General features: G+C 38.8%; 1 protein-coding gene across 1 annotated transcript; it reads left to right on the top strand.

Annotated features, from left to right (window-relative positions):
• The first annotated feature begins 1,680 nt into the window (after nt 1-1,680).
• LOC149022582 (protein unc-13 homolog) lies at nt 1,681-6,423 on the top strand. Its single transcript, XM_089150622.1, has 5 exons — nt 1,681-2,694; nt 3,396-4,271; nt 4,399-4,854; nt 4,948-5,134; nt 5,225-6,423. Exons 1-5 carry the CDS (start codon nt 2,161-2,163, stop codon nt 6,196-6,198), a joined length of 3,027 nt encoding a protein of 1,008 aa, XP_089006748.1. The 5' UTR covers nt 1,681-2,160; the 3' UTR covers nt 6,199-6,423.
• The last annotated feature ends 12,376 nt before the right edge of the window (nt 6,424-18,799 follow it).

Genomic DNA, 18,799 nt, shown 5'->3' with positions numbered 1-18,799 from the left:
GTGTGTTGACTTAACCCCCTGCCATGGTTTGTCTTGAGGGATGAAGGACCCATTACCAACTAGCTGCTCAAGACCGGTGAAATGATCCGTGAGAGAATCCAAGATATCTTAAATGGTTGAGGATGTGAGCGGACCTTCCCAAAGAAGTACGGTGCTATGACTTAAAGCATGTCTATCATAGAGACCAGCATACATAGAGTAAGATGCATACATTCATTACTTGTTTCATACTGCATTGCATCATGTTATGTTTTCCCACATGTTATCTATGATGTTATGGATTAACTTGCCTTACTGAGTTTCTTCGAAACTCATTCCTTTTTTTACATTTTCTTGTTAGATTATCCTGCAGGTACAGAGTATTATGACGAGCAAGACAAATGAAGCACAAGCTGATGAAGCGTATTACACGCAAGGTGCTGGCAACGATCAAGCTTACTCTGATGATCCCTCGGGGGATCAAGCTGCGTACTATTTTTGAGAACGGCATAAAGTTAGAACGGATTCATTGGATTGATGAAGTTTATACTTATGAAGACGTTATCTATAAACTTGAAGACGCTTGATCTTTGTTTATTTCTTAGTACATTTGTTTCAGTTGTAATTCCTTTTGATTTTCATACTACGTTCCGCTATTTTTGGTAAAGTGAGTTTCCGCCTCACTTTACTCCTTTTTGATATCATTGGATATCTGGTATCTTTCCGCACTCTGATTATACTGATTGTTCATTTCTTGTTTTGAACCTTGTTTATAATATTAAAACTTGATTTATTTCCTGTTTATGATTATGTTATTGTATATGTGGGAGGATGATTTCCTCGATACTTGATCTTCGGGGCTGTGGATCAAACTCCCGGGTATTGCCAATTAGGGTACCGGCTGGGGGGATGTGACGAGAAGATTGTTGAGTATCAGAATTTCGACCTTGATTTGGAAAAAGAATCCCAAATCAGAGACGGCCAACCACCCTCATAACACCCGATTAGATTTGCATTTTGTTTAGCATATAAGACGTTATAGACTTACAAAGCAACCTTTATGATTTAGGGTTTTGAGATCCAATCGTTGGTTATTAAGACAAAGAAAGTCGATATTAGGTTTTCTCAGAACCTTAATTGATTTTAGCTGACATTGACCCATTTCAAAATATTAAAGAATGTAGAAGCTCCGCATAGTGAGGAATTCGTAACAAAAAAAAATCCATTCTTTCTTCTTCTTTTCTATTGTAAACCCTTAAGAGGATAGAAGTCAAGACCCACAGCCACCAACCTTTTCATTAGAGCAGTGATGATCCTGATGAAAGAGATGCAGTGTGTATACTATAGGGCAAACGAGGCAGCGGCTGGGGAAGCGAAGGGAAGAGGAATTCGATAGTATGAGAGAAGTCACTCGACCAAGTCTTATTGACGTTCAAATCGAGGAGCCAGAGACAGATTGCAATTGCAAAAGCCAACTCTAAGAAGCAGCTTTACTTTAAAGAAAGAGGGGCAAAAGAAAAGCAAAGGAAAAAAAAAAATAAATAAAAAATAAAAAAATAAAAAATAAAAAAGAAAAAAAAGAAGAAGAAGAAGAAAAAGAAAAAGAAAAAGAGAAGCTTCACATATATATAAATCGGTTACACACTAAAGGAAAGATAGAAAGATAGAAAGATAGATTCTAGTTAGCCTACCTGACTACACAAGATATTCTAAATGTGGTTAACAAGATCAAGAATCATATCGGAATTTTTTTATTAGTTGAAATCCAAATCTGTAACCCTCATTTTAACCAATTATGTTTGTCACCGGGATATTATTATGAGTTATACTAAAGTAGATTCAGTATTTTCGCAACCATATAGAGGAGAAATAGCTTATCCGTTTACTGCGAAAAGAAAACCAAATTCCCCAATTTAGTTTGGTTTTGCCAGAGTTAGTAATCCAAGATCAAATTCCTCCACCTTTGTCGCTCTTCGTGTCCATTGCAGCAACAAACATCGCTGGCGAAACCAATGACACCCATTTTGTTTCTCTCTCCATGCTCTTCTCACCTAACTCCGCCTCTCTTCCTGAAATGTGGATCTCTCGCGTCAGATATCTTAAGATTAAGCTTCGCCGGATTCTCTGACGCAAATCGACCTCCACCACCACCACCACCAATTTCCCAACCTCACCACCACCATGGGTCGTCTCTCGATCACTCCTCGGTCAAACTCCAATTCCGAAGCCGAGCTAGATTGGCCCTTTGGTAAGGTGGATGTGATAGATCAAGATGATCTTAGGGAGACAGCTTACGAGATTTTCTTTACAACATGTAGGTCTTCCCCTGGTTTTGGGGGCAGGAATGCGTTGACGTACTATTCGACGTCATCGCATGATAGCACAGAGGGAGGAGGAGGAGGAGGTGGTGGCGGAGGAATCGCAAGAACAACCGGTTGCGGCGGCTTGGTGGGGATGAGTAGGTTAAAGAGGGCTCTTGGTTTGAAGACAATAAAGCGGTTATCATTCAGAAGGACGGTCTCAGCAATTGGGTCGTCGGCGAATCCATCATCGCCGAGAGGAATGAACTCGGCCAACATATCAATGACGTTAACATCACCAACCAAGCTCAGGCGACCCATGACATCCGCAGAGATCATGAGACAACAAATGAGAGTCTCCGAAGAGAGTGACAATCGGCTTAGGAAGACTCTCATGAGAACTCTTGTTGGCCAGGTACCATTCTGGCCTCCCCCACAACATTGCATGCATTTTCTTCGCTAGTTTTTTATTTCTTTGATCAATCAACCAATTTGGTTAAGGGAGTAAATCGTCTGTAGGGGTGTGTGATTTTGCTTGAATTCAACAGATAAGTTGAAAAAGAAAGAGACGATAATTTTCCTTCTTAACTCTTGCATCATCTAAAACCATCAGAATTTCATATTCACATTGATATAGTGGTTGGAGAAGAGGCAATTCAAAGCCCTAGAATCAATCTGGTTAAGGGAGCCATCGTCTGTGTGTGTATAAAGACAACGTGTCGAAAAGAAGAGATAATAATTTTCCCTCTTGAGCTCCTGCGACATCTAAAAACCATCAGAATTTCATGGTTCCCATGAATATAGTATTTGGCAGGAAAGGCAATTCAAAGTCCTAGAATTTATCTGGTTAAGGGAGCCATCTCTCTGTGTATAAAGACAATGTGTCAAAAACGCCTAGTATATCTAGGATAAAAGAATCCAATTATATATGTAACATGAAAGTTGACTTTGTAAAGGACCCTACTTTGTATCTTATAGTACCTCTCACAATGAGATAAGGGCTTTCATACCATGGATATAGGTTGTTTACACTGGAGGCTGAACCACATATAACCTTGCTTATCTTTCTTTTTCTTGTTCTTCGTGAGTTCTAACAGTTTTGCTTGGATTCAACAGATAAGTCGAAAAGCAGAGACAATAATTCTCCCTCTGGAGCTCCTGCGTCATCTAAAACCATCAGAATTTCATGACTCCCATGAATATAGTGTTTGGCAGAAGAGGCAATTCAAAGTTCTAGAAGCAGGTCTCCTCTTACATCCTGCCGTGGCACTAGAAAAATCCAACTCCTATGCAATGCGTCTCCGAGATATCATCAGAGCAAGCGAGATCAAGACTATTGACACCGGAAAAAATTCCGATACGATGAAAACCATATCTGTTTGTGTGGTCTCATTAGCCTGGAGAAATGGCAATATTGGTTCGCCAAATGATGTTTGCCACTGGGCTGATGGCTACCCTCTCAACATCCATCTCTACCTCAGCCTCCTCCACTCCATCTTTGACCTCAAGGACGAGACCCTTGTCCTTGACGAGATTGATGAGTTGTTAGAGCTTATAAAGAAGACATGGTCTACTCTTGGAATCAATAAGCTCATCCATAATGTGTGCTTCACTTGGGTCCTATTTCAACAATATGTTGTCACTGCAGAAGCTGAGCAAGACTTGTTATGTGCTTCTCTTGCAATGCTAGCCGACGTGGCCAACGATGCCAAGAGGGCTGATAGGGATGTTATATACAATAAGATTTTGTCTTCAGTATTGACATCAATGCTAAAGTGGGCACACAAGAAATTAACAGATTATCATGAGACTTTTCAGAAGGCCGGAATTGGGTTGATGGAGACTGTTCTGCCATTATCACTGTCTGCTGCAAGGATTTTTGAAGAAGACTCTTCATCTTTAGGGCTAGAGAAAACCAATCTAACCTTGGAGTCACCAGGGAATCGGGTCGATTATTTCATAAGATCGTCCATGAGTAATGCATTTGCTAAAGTAAGCACCATTGATTTGATTCAGTACTAGCTTTGTTTGCTATTATCTCTTATAGTAATGTGTAGATTTTCAAAGTGATTACTCTGTTTTAGTATCTTTGCCTGATTTATTGTCTTGTGATGAAAAGATTTTAGAAAATGGAAAAGCCGACGTAATTGATGCTGAATTTGTAGAAGAGGCAAGTGAAGCTCTCATTCAATTGGCTCAAGAAACTGAAGACTTAGCGATGAAGGAGAAAGAGACTTTTAGTCCCGTTATGAAGAAATGGCACCCAATTGCAGCTGGAGTTGCTGCAGTGAGCCTCCACAATTGTTACGGATCCGTGTTGAAACAATACTTGTCTGAGGTAACCATGCTTACTAATGATACCATTCTGGTGTTGCAAAGAGCAAGAAAGCTGGAGAAGGTTTTGGTTCAGATGGTTGTTGAAGACTCTGTGGACTGCGAAGATGGAGGCAAAGCCATTGTAAGGGAAATGCATCCCTATGAAGTTGACTCCGTCATCCTAAGCCTTCTAAAATCATGGATTGATGAAAGGTTGAAAGCTGGGAAGGAATGTGTTGATAGAGCTAAAGAAACTGAGGTCAGTATAATTGTATATGAAACTTCAGAAATTCTATCTTGGCTGATCTTCATTTGGGTATTGTGATGAAAAATTAATGATTCTTCCTTTTAGACATGGAATCCCAAGTCAAAGTCAGAGCCATATGCACAGTCAGCTTTGGAGTTAATGAGGTTGGCCAAGGAAATTGTGGAGGATTTCTTTGAAATTCCAACTGAAAATTCTGATGAGCTAGTGCATGATCTCACCCATGGCTTAGAACTACTCTTCCAGGAGTACGCTAACTTTGTTGCATCATGTGGTAAGTCAATGCACCTTTATCTGGTGCTTGATGGAGAAAGGTACAATATGAGAACAATTGCTTACAACTGTTTTATTGTATCTTGTTCAGGATCAAGGCAAAGCTACATCCCTACACTTCCCCCTCTAACCAGATGCAGCCGAGGCTCAAAATTCCACGATTTGTGGAAGAAAGCCACTCCTTGTAAAGTTGGAATAGATGATGAGCATTTGCACATTGGAAGCACAATCGGATCCACAGATGGTGACCTTCCTCGTCCCTCCACAAGCCGTGGGACACAACGCCTCTATATCAGGCTCAACACCCTTCACTATCTTCTCTCTCACGTCAATGCGTTGGACAAGACCCTCTCTCTCCCTCCTCGTGCAAACCCATCACCCAAGAACAAGCGTTTCTCCAGCTCTCCTTCGCACTTGGATCTTGCCCGGTCCTCCATTCATGCAGCCACTCAACATGTGTCTGAAGTGGCTGCCTACCGTCTAATTTTCCTCGATTCTAGTTCTGTTTTCTATGACAGTCTCTATGTGGGCGATGTTATGAATTCACGCTTACATCCTGCATTGCAAATACTCAAACAAAATTTGACACTTTTGACAGCGATTGTCACTGATCGAGCACAACCGTTGGCAGTAAAAGAAGTGATGAAAGCCTCTTTTGAGGCCTTCGCCATGGTACTACTTGCTGGGGGAAGTGCCCGGATATTCTGTAAGTTGGATCATGAAATGATTGTGGAGGATTTTGAGAGCCTGAAACGCATATTCTGTACCTATGGTGAGGGACTAGTGGCTGAGGATGTGGTGGAGGAGGAGTCAGATACGGTGGAAGGAGTGGTGGCATTGATGGGTCAACTAACAGAAAAATTGGTGGAAGACTTCAGCATTGTGGTCTGTGAAGCGAGTGGGTTAGGGGGAGTGGCTACAGGGCAGAAGTTGCCAATGCCTCCAACTACAGGGAGGTGGAACAGAGCAGACCCAAATACTATGTTGAGGGTACTGTGTCATAGGAATGATAGCACGGCTAATCGATTTCTTAAGAGAACATTTCAGTTGGCGAAGAGGAGGTGAATCTCTAGATTGTTTATATACTGTTGATTTCCATCCCTTTTCCCTCCCATAATGTAACAAGAAAAAAATCAAAATAAGACGAAGTCTAAGGGAGAATCAATTTCATTTATAAACTAGTCAGCATTACAAAATAGTTCCTTACTTGGGTTTCAAATTGTTTTTGTTCAGAACCCAGAAACCTCTGTAAAATTGTAGAAATTTTTTTTCCCACCATTGTCTATTAGATTGGAGTTTTCATATACCTCAAACTTGTTTCACTTTCATCGAACACATGGAAGCCAAGATACTTGTGTCGACATGCCCTTCTTGAAACTGTGGTTACCAAGGCAACTTTCTACAAAGAGGTTGGTTTATTTGGACCTCAAGCCCAAGAGGAAAGACCCAATGGACTGAAACAGTTTGATATCAGGTAGGTAATAGTCTCATAACCAATCCAAACTGATTCCATCCGAATTTGAAAAAAACTAAAATTTTACTAAATGGTATGTGATTTGGGTTTGGTGCTTTTAGCCCAAAAAAAAATGCCCAAACTAAAACCAACCCAAATTGAACAATAGCATTGACACCCCCATCTCTAAATTGATTCGATTCCACTTTAGCTGTTAGGTTTTGAACTAGTACATAACAACCAATTCAACCACTTTGACTTTATCGATTGAGCTATTCTACTTCAACAAATTGTGCATGCAACCTGCAGGAGGGTAGTTCAGTTGGTAAAAAATCAATAATTCCTAGTAGGAGATCAAAGTTCGTATTCCCTTGGGGTCAGAGGTGTAGCCTCGCCAATTATATAATATTCTCATCCCTAATATATAGAAAAACTGTTGTTGTCTGTAGGTGACCTGTTATATTAATGTTCTTTTTTCTCTTTCTTATAAGCTTTACGTTAAATTTCTAGGTAAATAGCATACATTAATATTTATACCTTATATATTGGGAAGTGGAAAAGTTTAAAAGGAAAAATTTAGATAAACATCATATAGTAGTTTTCTTAGACACTCTAAGGTTTAGTTCAAGCCATTTTTAGTCCCAAGACTAAAAATGACATTTTATATCTCCTCCCTTGTGATATTTAAGAAAGAAAAAAAAAAAAAAAGAGTTAAAGACATCATATTATAATTTTTATAACTAAAATATCCTCATAATTCACTCTTCTTTCTTTCTTTCTTTCTTTCCTTTTTCTTTCTTCTTTTTTTTTTTTTTTTTTTTTCTTCCCTTTTTCTTTTTCTTTTCTTTTCTTTTTTTTTTTTTTTTTTTTTTTTTTTTTTTGTAGAAGAAAAATTTATTGAGAAGAGCAAACTTGACTCCTAGCATCTTGGACACAAGGGTCCAGAAGTCAAGGAGTGGAAACGGGTACAAGAATCCTCTCTGCAACAGACCTACCCAGCCTAGCTAGAGAGTCAGCAACCGTGTTTGCTTATCTAGAGAAACAAGAAAGCAAGAACCCCTAGGAACTAGCCAATATCACCTTGATGTCCCCTATTAAATGAAACTCTTCCAAGAGGGGATCCTACCCTCATTTTGGATCAATCTACAAGTCGAAAGTTATCAGACTCAATAATAACAAACTTAAAATCCAAATTCAATAAGATTTGTAGCCCAGTTCCAAGTGCTAACGCCTCCCCCATTAGCAGATTTGAGTGAGAGGAATTCTCTGCCACTGCTAAAATGGATTCCCTTTAGTGTCTCTAATGATTATCCCGAAGCCATCATCTCCGGCATCGCAATTCATCTTCAACACACTACCCATTGGAGGCCGTGTTTGTGAAATTAAAAGTAACCGCAAGCGCACGGTATCGTGTAGCTAATGGGTTGATCTCAAGAAGATATGTCACTTTAGAATTAACTTCTTAATGATAATGCGAGAGTGCAATGATTAAAATTTGTTAATTACTTAATTAAACTAAAAGAACAGTCATAATCCTTACATCTAATGTGATCGAATTGAAATGAAAATTAAAGCAAATATAATCAATGCATAATTAATAAAGACAAAAAAATGCGAATAATAAATAAATAAATATAAAAGGGAAGTGATCCGAGTGTCAGCTCTCGATCTAGGGAAGGGAAGTATAATTATAATGACTTTGACCGTGGACCCTTTGCCGTAGCTTACAGTCTACCGATCGGGGGAACGGATATTAGAGAAAAAGAAATTGCAAAAAAGAAATAATTAAAGCAATAAAAGGAAATGGAAACCTTAACCAAAGAGAGGCACGACTGTAGACATCTCTGATCAAGGACCTAAGAGAAGGGAGAACAATAAATAAATGCTGAAAGTAAATTGCAGAAAGTAAATAACAAAGTAATAAAAGGAAAGGGAAACCTAACTAAAGAGAGGCACGACTGTAGACACCTCTGATCAAGGACCCAAGGGAAGGGAGAACAATAAATGAATGATGAAAGTAAATCCTAAATTAAGAATATGGAGGGGTAGATAGAAGTGGGAACGGAGGGAGGAGAGAAGATTATTGAAGAAGATTACTTACTTGCGAATTGAACAGACGATTCGAATCTCAACCAACCCTAACAACCAGATCTAGATGTAGAATGATCTAGATCTGCAATTGCTAGACCCAGAGAAAAATGAATCTTAAAACTTTAAACTTGAACTTGAATTGCATTACATAGAAAAATCAAACCTAAACATTCAATCTAAAAATTTAAATCTCACAAATTCAAGCAAAGAAAACTAGAGAAAGCCTAAATAAACTGAAGAGAGAAGAAAGAATGCTTCTACTGAGCTCTAAAACACGTTCTCCTTTGATGGAGTATGCTCTCATTTTATAGAGTTTACATGGGATATGAATCTTGACAGAAATTGAATCAAACTCAGGGTTCCTATCTGACTCAGCCAATTAAGGTTTTGACGTATTAATCGGACTGACTTAGAGAGATCAGATGTAGAATTCCACCGTTGGATTTGAATTTTAAGAAGTCGTGAAGCTCTCCTTCAAAAATCAGCAAGATCGAATACCGGATGACCGTTCGATGAAGGGCTTGATCGAAACTGGACAGAGACATTCAAAAACGGGACTTTTGCTTCTCCTTCTCTAAATATAATTATTTCCCCTCTTTTTCTTTCTTTGATCAAATCACAAATAGGAAATAAAATATTGAGGTATGCAAAGACTCTATGGGGCGAAATTGCTCGGGTAATTCTGGATTTGGCACTTTGGGAATTAAGAAAATGAATGTTCGATTAAGATCTTTATCCAAATAACCGGAATCGAAAAATTCCTTTACCAATTTACGAACTTCCTCCTTAGTGATTTCCCAATATCTTCGATAAAAGAAGGGGGGGGGAAGCCATCTAGACCCGGAGATTTCAAAGGACCCATATTCTTCAGTGCATCCAAAATTTTCTCATCGGAAGTGTAACAACCCCCGTATTTCTAACCCAGGATCCGTATTGCAGATCCGAGAACCCGAAGGTCTAGTTGGTAAATTTGTCGAGTGTCCAAATGGAAGTCCATGATCCATACCCTAAACCCATGGATCTGGATTCTCTTGATGAACAGCCTGCCTTGCTTGGTAGTTGGACTTCTGTGAGGCAAGTGATGTCTGAAGATGTCCGGAATGAAGGTAAGACCTCCCCCATGTCTTCATTAGGGTTAGGTTGTACTTGGATATCAACCCCCTGAACAAAGCACCCTTGTATAGCGATATACATGGGGGTGGTTGCTAGTGGTGGTTGATTAGACCAAGCGACCGCCTGGTCCTAGTTGCGGGGTTTTACCCTATTTTGCCCCTAGACTTCTATAAATAATAACCCTTACCTATTTTACGAATATTATATTCGGTATTACTGTTTTTGGAGGTTAAACGGCTGTGGAGACGTGCTGGAAGGAGATCTGAAGTGTTGTCAATGTTCCAGAAGGTTCTATTGTCCTTCATAACTGATCTGGTTGAGGTAAGTGATTCCTTGTTCACTCATATTTCACTTTAAGCTATGATAAAAGTAGATTAGTGTTCCTCTTTGGTTGTTCTTGATCCTTCTATTGCATTGTCTACATTTTCGATGATCTTGGTGAGATCAGATCCGAAAATGAAACCATGCTTTCGTGAAAAGGGCTGATCTAATCAAGAGGGAGGATTCTGGATAACCAAATTGATGTCATTGGTTAGGTTTAGTATCACTCGTGGTTATGGGAGTGATAGATTTGAAATTCGGACTATGATCATTCAAAATTCGGATTGAAATTAGATGATCAGAAGCCTGAGTTTCAGATTGAAACTCTCTGTTTTTTGGGCAGTCACTAGCGGCAGTCGCTCAGCCTAAGCAACCGGCCCAAGCGACCGGCTGGTTTCCAGTGACCAAATGACTTTTGGTTTTTATCCGATTTGATTCATTCGACTTATACCTTATTGTAACCCTATATATAGGTGTTCTCTTTTTCAAATAGAAGTCTTATAATTGTTCCTGGTTTGCAAGTTAGAGGAATTCTACATAATTACAGGTAAGGACATACAATCCTATCTTTATGAAATGACTTGAACATGCTAGTCCAGTGTCTGTTATTACTGTTCTTTCATTTCATATATTGTTGTAACCTTGTTTAGCATGCTGATCTTATTATATGCTTGCTGTTTGCATTGTCTTTACTTATACTTTGTTGATTATGAATATGATATGATAATGGTTGATGGTTTGTGGTTCTGATGGAAGGGGTATTCCTTTGGGATATCCTAGCTTGGGATATTAGAGGGTTGTGGTATGGGACACGTTCCTGCTGATGTCTCCAGCACTATCATAATTACTGGATGACATACCTAGGTAGAGTCTAGAGTTGCATGGATAGGTACCCCACATGCTACTACCCTTTCGGTAGGGGAATTGAAGCCGGATGACCCGTGACGGCAGTAATGTGACGATGGTCCACTGTTAGTCATATAAATGGTAGGGTTGCATATGTTAGGGTTGGGCTCATGGACGTCCAAGGAACGGACCGGGTGTCCCGAGGAGTCATGAGAGCATTCCGCCCCAATAATATGTGGATGACCATAGGGTTATGGAATGGAGTCCAATAGCGTTAGCTAGTCCATGAGGGTTCTCATTCCTAGGTTGCGAAGGATATTGAACCGAGTTGGTTGGTACCATAGGGGATGTATCTGGACTTCATGTAGTATGTTACCATTATAACCTATATTGGATTAGAAACCCTGACATGCGCCAGTATTCATGCCAATGGTCGTGGTGAGAGAGTGTTGACTAACACCAGCCATGGTTTGAGAACCAGGTGTGGACTTTCCATTTTACCCAGGATCCCTACAAAGGTAACCAGTCTTTGCCGGATCAAACTGACTAGACCTACCCAGAGGAGGGTTGGTGTATATCTTAAAGCATGTCAACTATTAGAGACTTGCATAGTTAAATCTTAGCGGTATTCATACTGTGCATTCATACATATCATATATGCATTTCTGATTGGTTTGACATATGGATGGAAATCATTGTTTGTTCTTACTGAGTTCTCCAGAACTCATTCCTTTATTTGTCTATGTTTTATTAAGCTTATACAGATGGAGGATATACGCCGAAGATGGATTGGTTTCCCATGAAGGAACCTTCCCGTATGAAGAAGATGTGGCATCGGCAATGGGAAATGGAGATAGCCTGTGCGGGAGCTCCTACGAGTGCATGGAATGCACTTATAGCACCCATTGATGGGCAGAGGAGACAGGTTGCCAGGCAGTTTCCTCACCGAATGGAGAAGAACTGGAGGACCCCTTTTCTAGAAATTCATGAAAAAACATTATCTAGCTTTAGAGAAAGAAACTGGAAAGAAAATCATATAACTCTTTTTGATTGCTTCTGCTGAACTCATTTTCATTTTTATTATTTATTCTTTCTTTGATTATTTTATTGGAGTATTTGGACTCTTGTAATCCTTTTATTTAATTATTGAACTTATTCTTGCTCATGATTGTCTTTACTTGCATTTATTATTATTGATAGACTAAAACCATGGATCTTGTGACGGATCACTCCCACGGGTTGTCGGGCGGGTAACCGAGACCGGTGGGTGGGGTGTGACAGGAAGGACATCTACACAACTTCTCATTAGTGGCATCATCCACCACAGGTTGAACTTTGCTCATAGTGTCACATCCACCCAACCGGTACCCTATTTGGCATACCCGAGTGTGTGATCCACAGTCCACAAGATCCAAGAGTTAGTAAAATCAACCTCCCACATTCACAACAATATAATAAAAAACAAGATTAAATCAATGTTAACAATATTATACAAATGAATCAAAGTAAAGTAACGAGATAATCATCAGAGTGCGGAAAGATACCAATAGATATATAAATCAAAAGTAGAGTGAGGTGGAATCTCACTCCACGAGTACAGCGGAATGTAGTTCAAAAATCAAATGGGATTACAATTGATTCTAAGGACAAGAAAGAAAGATATAATCTAACTAAACTAGAGTCTTTTCTACTTTATAAAAGATGTCCTCATAAACATAAACTTCATCGATTACGCTCAGACGTTCCCACTCCACAGTAGGGCTAATCCTGGTAACAAGAGAGACCACTCGAGAGATCCTCACAGTAATCTTCGTAATCGCCAATACTTTGCGTATGGTACGCTTCTTCATCTTGTGCTTCCTCATATTGCACTTCATAGCCATCTAAACCTGTAGAATAGTCTAACAAAAGATATTGTACAAAAAGGAGTGAGTTTCAAAAGAAACTCAGCAAGGCAAGTTATTCCATAATAGCACAAATAACATAGTATCACAAACAAAGCATATAGTGATATGATATGAGACAACAATGCATGTATGAGTCTAATTCTATGTATGCTGGTCTCTATAGGGAAACATGCTTTAAGTCATAGCACCATACTTCTTTGGGTAGGTCTTATCACACAACGCCGGTTGGTAGTGGGTCCTTCATCCATCTTGGACAATCCATGGTTAGGGGTTAAGTCACTTCTCTCTCACATCACCGTTTGGTCTAAGTATTGGCGCATGTCAAGGTAAAGCCTAGCCCAATGCAAGTCTTCTACTTAGTTACATCAACTCAGATCCATATACATCCATTCCTCACCCCTGGCGATCCTTTCTGGTATCCTTCACACTAAAGTCAGCGTATCCTATGGCTACAACCAACTCGGACTACGGACTCATCAACCCTATAGGTCATCCACATATAGTAAACGAGAAGCTCTCATGTCTTCTCACGGGTTGGTTACCAGTCTTGAACGCTCATGAGCCCAAGTCTATCCATATGCAACTCTACCCATAAATGACCCCCACAATGTGATTCATGTCCCCTCACGGATATAACTCACCGATCTTGAGCACCCATGAATCCCCATTGCTACCACGGGTCGTTCGGTCTCAATACCCTTCCGAATCAGGTATGATATAACAAGGGTATAACCTAGCCAAACACTGCTAGACAAGTCCTAGGTATGAAAACCAATAATCCGGGAAGGTGTCAAAGGGCAACATTGGAAATATCCCATACTACTCCCAATGAGGTCCAAGGACAGAAATGTCAAAAGGACATTCCCCAATCCCAAATCATACCTAGGCAATCACAATCATAATTCAGTCATATCATCCACGACAGATATTTCATCATATGAAAGAGTATAATAAGACAGGATTAAATAAATAAGAAAACATACATGAGTAAGTATTCATACATAATCAAGTACATAAAGTAAATAAGGAAATAAGATTCTAATGTACTTGCAGCATTCATATCATAATAGAAACTAACATAAACAGTAGCAAATCTAAGTAGTTCCCAAATTAGAAACTAAATCTATGCAAATCTATGTTAATATGGTAACAACTTTCCTTACCTTAAATAGATTCGAGAATATTCCGGACGGACAAGAGGATGAATCCAAAGTTAGCAAATAAACCCTAAAATAGCATCACACAAATCATTAGGAAGTAGTCCTAAAAGAATAAGCATGAATCGAATCGAATCGGACGAAGAAATCGGATTCCCGTTCTTGCGGGATGATTGGGCAGGGTTGAGTGCTCCGAGTCAACCTGGCAATCGCCCAAGTGCAAATGCGAAAATAAAAAGAGAATCTTGATCCGAAACCTATGCTACACAAACTGGAATGCGACGAAACTTGGAGAGAATGTCTAACACAGTAGTCTAAGACTAAAAAGCATAATTTAGACATCAAACCACTATTAAAACCATTACTTACTAATTTAGAATCATAGTTTCTATTTTGGTAAAAATCATAGTTTTCATTGGAAACATGCTATGAATGAAAGAGATGAACTAGAGATGATTAGATCTCATTCTAGTACAAGAACACGAGAGATCGAGGTATGAATAATCATAGAGAAGCATCTATAATGCTAGAATGAATCAAAATAGGAATATAATCATAGTTTAAGAAGAAATCATAAGAATCATGTTAAGAATGAATGAGATGGTCATGGCATAAGAGAACGAAAAGAGATTGTAAAGATATGACTACAAAGTTGCAGCATCTTCATCATAATCTCAGTTCAAAGATGAGAGTGATCATAGAAAGAATGAATCAATAATACAAAAGATAGAATACTAACCTTTAATTGAAGAACAAGAGAGAGAATTTGCAAGATTGCAAGATTAGGTCTTCTTCTTCACTCTTGGAGGCTTGGAGATGGTTTCCCTTCGTTCTCTAAGTGTTATGGAGGCTAGGGATACTAAAATCACGAAGTCATGGGGTATATATAGCAAGATACTCAAAACAGAAGATTTTGTTCGAGTTCAGCATCTCTGGGTCGATTGGCTGGGTAGCATGACCCAGTCGACCCAAGCACTCGACCCAGGCTGACAGCAAAGCCAAAGATAGGGATTTGAGGGTCTTCCACTACTCGGAATCAAATGAAACTTTAAACACATATTCTATAACATACCTAGCATGGAAAAATGGCTTTAGGGCCTGTTTGGTTAAATGAGTCTGGAGATTTCAAAAATCTAGAGATTTCAAATCTATAGATTTCAAATCTATGGAGTCATAATTCTTAAAATTAACTGTTTGGTTAACCTGAATCTGTGGAATGAAATCTATGGATTCATCCTGAAAAACTATTTGGTTACCTGAATCTGTGGAATGAAATCTGTGGATTCATCTTGAAAAACTGTTTGGTTATCCTGAATCTGTAATTGAAATTTGTAGATTCATTCTAAAAAACTATTTGGTTATCTGAATCCATAGATTTCAAAACATTGACTATAAAAATTGATTTTTTTTTTTCTTATCCTAAAAAATTTCTTTTTAAGTTCATTTTTGATCATCATCAATTTGTTGGGTGCCTATTGTTATTGTTATGTTTCTTTTTGGGAATGCCTCGTATGTATTATTATTGACTTATCATCATTACCTTGTCACAGGTCAGAGCAGGACCATGCCAGTGTGAATTTCCTCAGTAAAGTGATTCTCAGAAGTCAGATGAGTGAGATTTTGTGGGACTAGTTCTCATCAAGCCACAGATATATGTTGGACTGAACTCCGTAGATGATGACCCTTCAACTTGACATCCTTGTCACCTGTCTGTTTCATCATGGAACATGTTGCCTATAGCTCGTCACTAATCTGGCATGGATCGATCAATAGATGGTAAGAAATGGGACAAGTGAAGGATGATTGAAGTTCTTGCTAGAGAAAATGAGGAAACTTATTTGCATGATGTTGTTGCTTCAAAACATGTGCCTACACCTCCTAGTGTCAAAACTTAATTTTTTGGTATGAAATGGGTACTTCTATTCTTGTTCTACTGCTCTGGTGGAAAGTGAGGTGATAGATTCAATTATAACTCAAGGTAGAATTAATTTTTTTGGATTGGAAAACAAAACTTACGCCAGGAACTTCTTGCCAAATTTTGTTGGCCTTCTTATGGTATTGGAGCAGATCCATAAAACTTGCTTCCTTAGGCTTCAGAACAAAAAAGTTTTCACTGAATCCCTCATTGCAATTGCAAGCCATGGAGCAAGAGGGAGAGAAAAAGGCAGAGTAAGAGGAAGAAGAGATTGGTTCAGGCTTCAAAGTCTAAAACTCTACACACCCTATGAAGCAAAATGTATTGTACCTATATGACTTAACAAACTATGAGCATATCCATAAACAGATCAACAAAGCAAAATGGGGCTAAATAAAACAAATTCTAGTTAAGTTCAAGAATGTCAGCTCCTTCCCACTTCTAATGAAATTACTTTCAAGAAGTTGATATATAACATTACCTACCTTGAATCAAGAGCCGTCAAAACAAAAATATAAACATCAAAAGTAAACTTGTCAAGTAGAAAATAACAAAAGACAGAAATGTTGTTCAACCAAACAGATTTCAAGGTAAGCTAGATCCATTGCCACCAAGAACACGGTCTTCAAGCATTATGAGCTTCTCTTCATCGTTGTAATCCAAAAACTCCTGTGCATCGGTCTTGTTGTTCAGTAAATACCTTTTTGCAGCCATTCTCTGATGGACATCAAGGCCAGGGAGCACCTCAAGTGCTAGTGTGAGCCTTTTCGAGATGTCTGGGAGATATTCTATGTCAACAAACTTGTCAAACGCATTAGCAAGCTGCTTCAAAGGACTTGCTACCTTGTCAGCCGGAGTCTTGTCCTTCTTCTTCTTCTTCTTGCTTGAAGACTCTAAGAGAGCATCTGATGCTGCCCTAGTACGACTTGCAGACCTTTGATCAGAAGGGGTTGGTTGAGAAGTTAAATCATCATCAGCCCCTAATGTCATATCCACCAAGTTTATATCCTCCATGTGTGCATCAGCTGGGTGTGCTGCATCATGACCAGTGGCAATTTCATTGCCAAACCATGCCAACACATCTCTATGGATTTGAAGGACTGGGTGGTCCTTCCAATACTTCTCTTCGGGCTTCTGCACAAATGTAATATTGACATGTCAATTGCTTAAAATGAGTTTTCAAAACCATTTGAATGCAAATGATGAAAAAGTTATTGATTAAAAAGTAAAATGTTCATACCTGAAATCCAGCCCATAGATGTTCTGGTCCATCGAAACATGAATTTTGATCATTCCATCCCAGGCCACTACACTTGATTAGGTCCATCAGAGCTTTAATTCTCAACCTCCACACCCGGTAGTGGTTTTTTATTTGGTGAGGCTCATATGTAGTTTGTTGAGCATTGTTTATCATGTTTGCAATTTCAGCAAAGTGGGCTGGCCTAAGGCCGTTATCCCCACCTTTGCCGCACCTATGATGGGTCACGAGAGTCTCCAAAAAATAGTTGGACTGAATCCTTGACCACCTGGCATTATCCTTCTTTCTAGCTTGTGACTCTTGAACTTGTGATTCTGCCATCTAATTCCAAGAACAAATAATAAACCAAAGGATTACATTCTATAAACTAAATTGTTTAAGATCAATCATCAATGCAACTCATTACAAATTATCAAGGAAAAACTCATCAAGATTTTGAGGGGAGATAATGCTTATCTCAAATTGATAAAATAAATAAATAATGTGGGGAGGGCACAGGGCTTAGATTTATCCAGACTTTGGGCTTAGGCTTAGCCAATAAGACCATACCATGTGGGCTGATACTAGCCCCGCATGACAACCACCAGCCCAAGAATGAATCTACAACAGTGTATCTCTTTAATAAGTTCTTCTAGAATCTCTTTGGATGGCACGGACAGTAGACTTAGATAGGATGGGTTATTGATTCTGGTAAGGGGTAATGCTATTGCCCCTGCATGAGTCTCCCAAGGCATACACTCAAGCAGCAAGATGCTGGAATGCATCCATGTTTTTTTTGTAGCACCTCCATCAAGTCTCTTATAGTTGGTCTGCCATCGCTAACTGTATTAAAGATCAGTCCACAACATGCACAACCATGTATCTTTTATGGCCAACTGTATTAAAGATCAGTCCACAACATGCACAACCATGTATCTAGGTGCAATATATTTATACCCTCAACAGCTAACAAAATATCAGAGTACATTAAAATACCAAAAGCTTTGATCCTATTTAAACAACTACTTTGAGAAAACATTCCCATCATAATCCCAATGTTCAGGTCTCCCTATAATCATCTCAGCATGGGTTATACAAACAACAACTTCATAGAAAGGGCCAATTGTGACATGAAAGCACTTATACCATTAGTCCCCCTTTGAAAGCCATAGATTGAGTCCTTTCTAAACCTACCCCAGAAGATTCTAATTCTAAATTGTAATTAAAAAAGAATTAACTACACATAAAATCCTTTGATAACTGGGATGCAAGGGAATGGTTCATAACAGCAAATTCAAGTGCTAGTATCAACAATAATAGTCATGACAGCAACAACAACAGCAAATTTAAGAGAATTTAAGAGAAGACCATAATAACCCATTTCATATACAATAAAAGAAAAAACAAATTCTATGTTGCAACACCACATTGATGGAACTGATTTCAAAATTGATGTATAAGACATGAATTCATTCCTAAAAAGTGCATTAACAAATATACGTCCATTTCATGTAGAGTTTGAAGAAACATTAAATAACTGCAGTTGAAGAACATCAAAAGAAACATCGATAAGGGAACTAAGCCATGCATGATTTGGCTTTTACATTCTTCAATAAGATACATTGT

This window comes from Hakea prostrata, chromosome 3 (genome assembly GCF_041222555.1).
Source record: "Hakea prostrata isolate BN-2017 chromosome 3, UWA_Hpros_2, whole genome shotgun sequence".
Lineage (NCBI taxonomy): Eukaryota > Viridiplantae > Streptophyta > Magnoliopsida > Proteales > Proteaceae > Hakea > Hakea prostrata.
This window is presented reverse-complemented; position numbering and strand designations above follow the sequence as displayed.

Bases quoted from the DNA above. Each gene is read 5' to 3' on its own strand.
- LOC149022582 (XM_089150622.1), top strand. From the start codon at position 2,161: ATGGGTCGTCTCTCGATCACTCCTCGGTCAAACTCCAATTCCGAAGCC. The intron at 4,272-4,398 runs GTAAGCACCATT...TGTGATGAAAAG, and splicing joins TGAGTAATGCATTTGCTAAA to ATTTTAGAAAATGGAAAAGC. The intron at 4,855-4,947 runs GTCAGTATAATT...TCTTCCTTTTAG, and splicing joins ATAGAGCTAAAGAAACTGAG to ACATGGAATCCCAAGTCAAA.